At 32.9% G+C, this 7870-nt stretch overlaps 1 protein-coding gene across 1 annotated transcript; it reads right to left on the bottom strand.

Moving 5' to 3' along the window:
* Positions 1-276: 276 nt before the first annotated feature.
* SAMC1 (S-adenosylmethionine carrier 1) lies at positions 277-6234 on the bottom strand. The gene is made up of 13 exons (XM_007048098.3): positions 6134-6234; positions 5805-5922; positions 5048-5155; positions 4564-4650; positions 3743-3815; positions 2727-2817; positions 2414-2467; positions 2232-2327; positions 1894-1983; positions 923-974; positions 771-832; positions 595-675; positions 277-507 (listed from the first exon to the last, which is right to left on the bottom strand). Exons 2-13 carry the CDS (start codon positions 5857-5859, stop codon positions 382-384), a joined length of 975 nt encoding a protein of 324 aa, XP_007048160.1. The 5' UTR covers positions 5860-5922; positions 6134-6234; the 3' UTR covers positions 277-381.
* Positions 6235-7870: the final 1636 nt, after the last annotated feature.

The following is a 7870-nucleotide window of genomic DNA, read 5'->3' as shown; positions in this document are numbered from 1 at the left end:
CCCCTTTCTTTTTCACTAATCATTTTTGCTCCATGATTGTTGCTTACAGTTTCTTATTACAAATTGTTACCTTGTCTTTTCTTTCTATCAAGTGCACTTTTGTCCCCAAAGTTGTGGAGCTAATTTCTATTAAATAAAGAGCATTACTTCTTTTGTTTCGAGCCAGATAAATGGGTCTAAATCAAGCCCCCTGGTAAAATAAAAGCAGCTTCCTTCTTTGTTGTTGATGTCCTGCTTCTTGCAGCAGAAAGCATATATAGATAGCTCTATCTTAGCTTGTTCTTCACTAAAAAATTTTCCCCTTTTATTGTCGATATTGAACCGTAAAAAATGTTAAAAACAGTGAAATATGAAGCAGTTATTTCGCCCAGTCAATAAATTCTAATCATGTTTTGAGTGTTGACTGGGTGGCGGACGCGTCTGTGCAAGGAACCGTTTCGTGCTTTCAAGGACGCCAAAAAAGATTGAACCGCCGATACCAATCCACAGGACTCTTGGTCCAATGCCCTGCAGTAGAAAAGTAGATGTATAAAGTTCTCCCTGCAGTGTCAATATTTGCTTTAGGTCTGATGTAAATTCTTCAGGAGGCTCTACCTTAAGAAGAGCAGGAGGCCCTTCCTCCCTAACAATTGTTTGAACACAATCAAAGATCCCCTTATACTGGTTTCCAGATCCCTATGGAAAACCAAACATGAAAAATTGAATCTTATAATGCCCTGATAATTACAAAACAGAAGGGTAGATAATGATCTTGAAGAAGAGTACTATACCTGAACCATTAACCTTGTCTTGATAACATCAAGAGGAGTTGTTATTGCTCCTGTTAATGCACCTACAAAAAAGGTGATAGTTTTCAGGACATTTCATTCAAACACCAGGGTAATGGGTAGTAAACTTGTATTTTTCAAGGATGTCATAATACCAGCAAAAGCACCAATAATAGCATTCTCAGGATCATTTAAATCTCGCCGAGCCTGCAAAAAAAGGGGAAAATACTGGTGACGTTATCAATAATGCAATTACAAGTATGTTTATCCCATGTGAATATAGAGAACAATACAGCATGCATGTCAAGAACAGGTCTTCTTGTCATACTGTCAAATATGTAGATAGCAAAGTAGTCAGTTGCCAAAATTATTTCTAATTCTTTCCCGTCTAGTGTTTCAAAGGAAAAATAATTTTATAAGTTCTAGCCATCTAATTGGTCTGCCTTCTGTCATTTTTTTTCTTCAAATCATAAAAATACTATTCTTTACTTGTGAATCCATAGGCCAGCATTTTACATAGCCAAACAACCTTAAAAACCTCCCCTGAGCTTCACTTGTAGTATTATTGGTACCTTCTAATACTGTATTCCTCCTCGCGTTTCCCTTTTGCTAACAATTTTTATGTAAATGTTTTTGCCTAAACACCCAACCTCCATTTATTAAAACCTTGCAGTTTATAAATTATTGGGTCAATGCCCGTAGCTTGGTCTAATTTTAACTATAATTTATTGTAGATGTGGGCCAACTTAAACACATAACCATACACACACACTTCAGAGTTCATTCCTCAGGGTTTCAACAAATTGCAGGTTACACAAAACAATACACACACTTCAAAGTTCATTCCTCAGGGTTCCAACAAATTGCACATTCAGGACGACCCTCGCAATGTGTCTTACGAGTTTTCTCTGCTGACATTATATTCTTTCATGCAGAAAGGGAACTCATGTACCATAGACACAAAGGGCATTAAAACATATCATATCAAGTAGCTTTTGAGCACCATAGAATGCAACACGTGGAGAAGAGAGGGCAAAATAATCAAGTAACTAAAATAACAGGCAAATCCATTAATTAGTGCGCCATACTACCAGCAAGAGAAAAGATCACATGGAGGAGAGCTTACCGCTGCCTTATAACCAATCCTGAGTTGCTCGTAGATGCAGAATTGAATGGCATCAAATGGAAAATCTCGTAATAAAAAAGATCCATAACCCTACACTTCAAAAATATGGGTCAGGTAATGTCCAAAATAATTCACAGCTTGCAATAGTTTAAGGATTCTCAGTGGTAAAATACAAACAAGCTGATCCTCATAAAAAGAACCTTCTTAACCTCTATCCAGGACAGAAACACAGATTACATGCCTAAATTTGACAATCCAGAGTAACATTAAAAAAGATGCAGGGTGGATTTGCACATTCATGATGGTAGGAGAGAGGGAAAAGTGAGGGCATCTCATACCGCATAAAGACCCTTAAATCCCTCCTTTGATGCAATAAGACGAACAGCATCAGAAGCAGAAGTAAACTGCCCAGTCTGCATCCTTTGCTTTACAACCTGAGTTGTTAAGAAAAACAAAATGCAATAGGATAGGACTAATAAGTCAGGTTTGAATATGAAAATGCATGAACAAATATAACTACCTCAGTTGGAACACGAATAAGTGAAGCAGCAATTCCTCCTACGGCCCCAGCAGTCTGCATAAGATTCAAAAACCTTTATAAAGTCACAAACAGCATTGTGCGGCCAAACCATTAGTCAAAATCTAGTTGGACTAGGGGTGAGAAATAAAGGAAGTTATTCAGCCAAATCATTAGGTTGACTGGATGTTTCAAGTAATGGACGAAGGTTTATTCAATAGTAGATGTAAATTGTTACAGGGATGAACTAGTATGTAATGGGCTTGATCATGAAATATATATCTGCCAATAAAGAATAAATAGAAGAATCTCTCACCAAGTGAGCAAAAGCACTAAGGTTTTCAGGGAAGAGCTTCAATAGTTTCTGTTTTGTAGGTTCATAGACACCAACAAATAAGGCAGAAGCCCTGTGCATAGAAACGTTATTACCAGTCAATTGGAACCCAGAAGAAAGAACTATGAACATTTATCACTCATTTCATGCAGCAAAAGAAATTGAAAAGAAAAGGTGCTAAAAAATAAGTAATAAATTCATCTCCGTACCAAAATTGTTTTCGAAATTATCCATTAACATTGCAGCCTCCTACATGTTCTTGAAAACACAAATGATTACTAGTATAATTTTATTTTCTTCTTCCAATAACTCTGAAAGTTAATCACAATAACCAAAAATGAAAACAAATATCGTGCTGAAAGAAACATCCGGCCACTTTCATTTTAAGCCTTACTCTTAACTGTTCCCAGATTAGACTAACTAAAGAAACTATTTTGTTTCACTTTATAAGGCAGTTAAGAAGCTAGCTATCAGAGTACTGTACAAAAAGAAGAATGAAGTTGATTAAGAAATGCAGAATAAATGGTATTAAATATTTCTAGGACTGATTTGATGGTGTAACTGCCACCCAATACCTTTAGAATTTAGAGAGAGAGAGAGAGAGATTATGATGTCTTCTGCAGATTGAGCATGTTTATGATTATCCCCATGAAAGAAGACAAATGGCAATATCAGAGGACGCCAAGTTTGTTACCTTGAAAACTTTCTGCTAGGACGGGTTTATTTGTTATTTACTTGCAGTCTAATGCATTCAAGGTCGCAAACTAATTTCTTGATATAAATTTAAATTATTTATTTTAAAAATAAAAAGGGGAAAAATAATGTTCAAATAAACTCAGTGAACTGATTTTCACATCTCAATTGTAATTTCTACATGCTATTCAGGAATAATAATTATAATAAGCCTTCTCTAGTAAATATGACTAGCGAATTATAAAACAATTTTCACATACACTAATGCTAGGGAAACAAGAAAGTTGTGCAATTAAAGCACTTACGGTAGGACACCAGCAAGATTCCCAGCCAATCCAGAATAAAGCCCCTTCAAAACTATTTTACCTCCACCACGAGCTGCCTAGAGGAAAAGAAGGTAAACTTCAAAAAGTTTTGAGCGGAAAGTTAAAGTTAATACCAAAGCAAGCACTTGATATACACTCCTTGAGCTCCTTGTCTATTTTCCGTAATTCACAATAAGAAGCATTTCAATCTCATAATTACTGACACATTAATTTATTTGCACACAGATTTTGCTCTTGGACCAAATGTTATTCATTCCACAGGAACAAAAAACAGTAGCAATTGTCTAGCCTATCTCCATACATACAAATAAAAGATAGGCAGAGAAAAATGGGGATAAACAGGTGTGTATAAATGCAAAATGATATAGGATAATCTCTTAACCTAACACTTTTTCCAGTAGGAAGGGCAAAAGAACTGGAAGTACAACAGTAAGGGCTAGAACCATTTCCATTTTTCATTGGAAGAAAACCAAAGGGATTTACATATTTCTGTACTCAGAAAATTTAATCTGTTCATTAATGGAAGAAGCAGGGAGAAAAGAGTCAGACACTGAAGTGAGTTAATTTTATCCCAATCCATTCCCTTCATTGCATTCAACCAAACAGCTAAAAACAAGAAGTTGATTTTGTTATTCCTTCCATTTCCATTTTCCTCTCTCCGTTTTGCTTCCTCTCCAGTGTCCTTTACTCCAACAAAAATTATTGTGTAAAGATCAAGCCAAAGACTTGGACTAAACATCAGCAAAAAAGGAAATCCTTAACCTCCATTTTGAAATGTATTATAAGTACTCAAGATTAACCTGCCTGCAGCCGTGTCTTTATCGTATCAATTGGGTATAAAGCTGTTTCAACCACAACACCAGCTGTACCTCCTGCTATGATACCCTCTGCAAATTTTAAGAACAAGTCAGAATACATGAATATATCATCAGAGTTTACCAAACTAGCCATACTGATATATAGTGAAGGCAATTTCTGCAAAGAAAAAAAATTACTACTGGATCTATGGTTCTCTTATGTTTAAAGAAAGAAACAAGAAAAATTATTATTCACAACCCTCATTCCAGAGAATTATTATTCTCTAAAGGGACAGATTCATTATTTCCAGACTGGACACATGCACATAAGTTATAGAGGCTCATGCAACAGACCTGTTTTTGCAATTGCTTTCACTTTAAAAAAAAGTTCTGACAGTTTTTTTTTTTCATGAACTAATCTCTCTATCCAATTTCAATGGTAGTCTGTTTTTTCCATTGACACTTCTTCAATTATTATTACACATACCAAATAGAATACGTAGGAAATTGAAAGGTTTTTCCTCTTCCATGCTGACTGATGCAAAGCACTTTCTTGTTTCCAGCTGTAAGTTTTGGATCTTCCTATTGGATACATCTGCAAAACCATATCAACCGTTCAAACAATAAAAAACAGGTAAAACAAAAAGATGGGAGAAAATGTTGAGGTAACATAAAAAAATGTCCAAACCAAAAAGCCATCCTTAGTTCAAGATACAATAGTGTCCAGTTGCATTTTCTTTTGTTGTTATAAATTGATAATTAAAAGAAAAAAGCAATTCCTGCAGACATGTGGGTAAATGCAAAAGTTCAAGATTCAGTCAAATTGTATATACCCATTCTAAATGTATCTCAACAAATTCTGCATTATTCTTAATACCAAGAGTTCATTGGTACTAGCTTCTCTTTTGCTGGAAATAAAAATAGAATCATTGCTTGAGAATCAAGAACAAAAGAACTACCGAGTTCCATCTTGCTTAACCCAAGATGTTATGAACAATTTGGCTGCACCGCGTGAATACTAAATACAACTACAACAACAACAACGACAACAAAGCAATGCCATTAAAGTTAATCCATGGATTCCTCCTAGCCAACTCTGTCTAAACACTAAACAAAACTGATTGTACCATTAACAGCCCACAAGGAAAAAAAAAAAAGGCAATTAACGCCAGAAAATTGAAATATGTAATAAACCGATGTATGTCAAACAAAGAATAACTAAATGTTGAAAGTTGGTTAATTACCTGAAGAGACAATAGAAGAGCTCTTGGTGTCAATGGCCAGTGTAAAAGGACCCATGTCTAGAGGACCAAACCAAACACTTTTCAACTTTCCACTATACTTTCACTGAAGAAGAATTTCCTGAAAGATTAAAAACACAAAGTGTGGAACAATTAAACACTCTGAATTCTGAAATAATACCAGAATTTCACTCCTTGAAAACAGAAAAAAACAAAGAAAAGGCAAATGGGTTGTTTCATTTCAATACTTTCAACTCATCTTGATGAGGAAACTGTGCAGTAAGAAGAAAAAAAACAAATAAAATTGAGAGATAGAAAAGAGGAGAAAGTACCCTCTTTGGCAGAGTGGCAATTCTGGTAAGTTTGGCAGTGTACAAGGAAAGAGATAGAACAAGAACCCTGCTCGGTTCGGTTTTTCTAATGCTGTAATGACAGCAGCAGAAATGGGCCAAAGTCAACAGATGAGCCCATTTTGTAACGTGGGCCATTGGCCCTAACCGGTAACGGTAAAAGTTTCATTTTTTGGTGAATTTATTTTGAAAGAAAATGAATGACAAGTATTTTCATTTGAGTTAGTATTTATTCTCATGTGTAATTATTTTTGTTTATTTTTAAAATAATGATATATAAAATATAAATATTTCAAAGTCTAAAGTTAGTTGTATATAAATAAGAGACAGTTATATATAAAAAATTATTAATGTTTCAATTATATATTATTGAAATTTTATAAAATATTCAATACTATTAGAATTAAAAAATGTTTTTTAATAAAAATCATTCAATGCAATTAGAATTTTTATTTACAAATCAGAAATTTCTTCTTAATAATTATAGTTAAAAATATTTTTAATGAAAGTCATTCGATACCATTAAAATTTTAATATATTTACAAATTATAGTTAAAAATATTGTGTTTTATACGGTTTGACAAATGCCTAACTAATTCATATATGACACCATTATACTATTTTAATTATTCGTATTTACAGGTTAATTCACATTGGTTTTCAAAAAAAATTAATTCACTTGAATTAGTTTATCTAATTCATTTAAACTCATTTATTGAATTATTAATAATTACAATACTTAAATTAACTTATTTTTCATGTTTATATAGGTTAATTATATTCATGTAAATTAATTTTGTTGTGTTTAAATAAGTTAATTATATTTACACGTGTTAATTGTATTATATTATGTAAATTGTCTAATAGACATGTCTTGCTCATGTCAAGATTAAATAATTGTGTCCTGTTACACGGCACAAGTATGTTCTCATATGAAAATTTAATAATTATTAAGTCTTTTTCTAAGTTGTTAATTAAGTAGAAATTAAGTTACTTATTGTAATACTATATATAAAAATTCTTGCCGGCAATTATAGTTAATTAGCTCCATTGAGCACAAATTCATTAGCTAATAATATGCACGCATCAAATGGTTCTATGGACTGTATATGCAACAGGCCATGAATGTCTTCAAACCTTTTCTTCTTTTCTTTTCTTTTTTTTTCATTTTTTCGAGATTTAATTACATTTCATGCATGCATTTCAAGTTTATTATAATAATTCTGTCAAATTAATGAAAACTATAAATCTATTAATTAATATGACATAATAATATATTATTTTTTAAAGACATATTTTTTATATAATTGAATAATAAATTACGTAAATATCGATTTAAATTTACTATCATAATCTACTAGACTGTAGACTTTTCGTGATTTGTACTCTGATTTCCTTATTGGTTAACATTTATATACAAACTAATATTAGAAAAAAAAAAGTTAGGGTTACTAAACGAAATCTAGGAAGTTTTTTGTATGACAAGTTCCTACAGCAAAAGATCACCAAGTGATGCTTGTCACTTTCACTGATTTCCCGTGCAGCCATGAATTCTACATCAAAATAGCAATTTAGAACCTTTACAAATCTCAATTTTCTTTTTCCTCGACTTGGTATGGACAAAAAGGAAAAAGAAGAAGAGGTGTTCCCAAAATTTCCTTATTCTTTTCTGACTAGAACGGCCAAAATTCCCTTGAATTGGATTCCAAAAGTCTAACA

The sequence above is a fragment of the Theobroma cacao genome, chromosome 1, assembly GCF_053813885.1.
Source record: "Theobroma cacao isolate CCN51 chromosome 1, ASM5381388v1, whole genome shotgun sequence".
In the NCBI taxonomy this organism is placed as follows: Eukaryota; Viridiplantae; Streptophyta; class Magnoliopsida; order Malvales; family Malvaceae; genus Theobroma; species Theobroma cacao.
The sequence above is the reverse complement of the archived record's forward strand: the minus strand, read 5'-3'. Positions and strand labels throughout refer to the sequence as shown.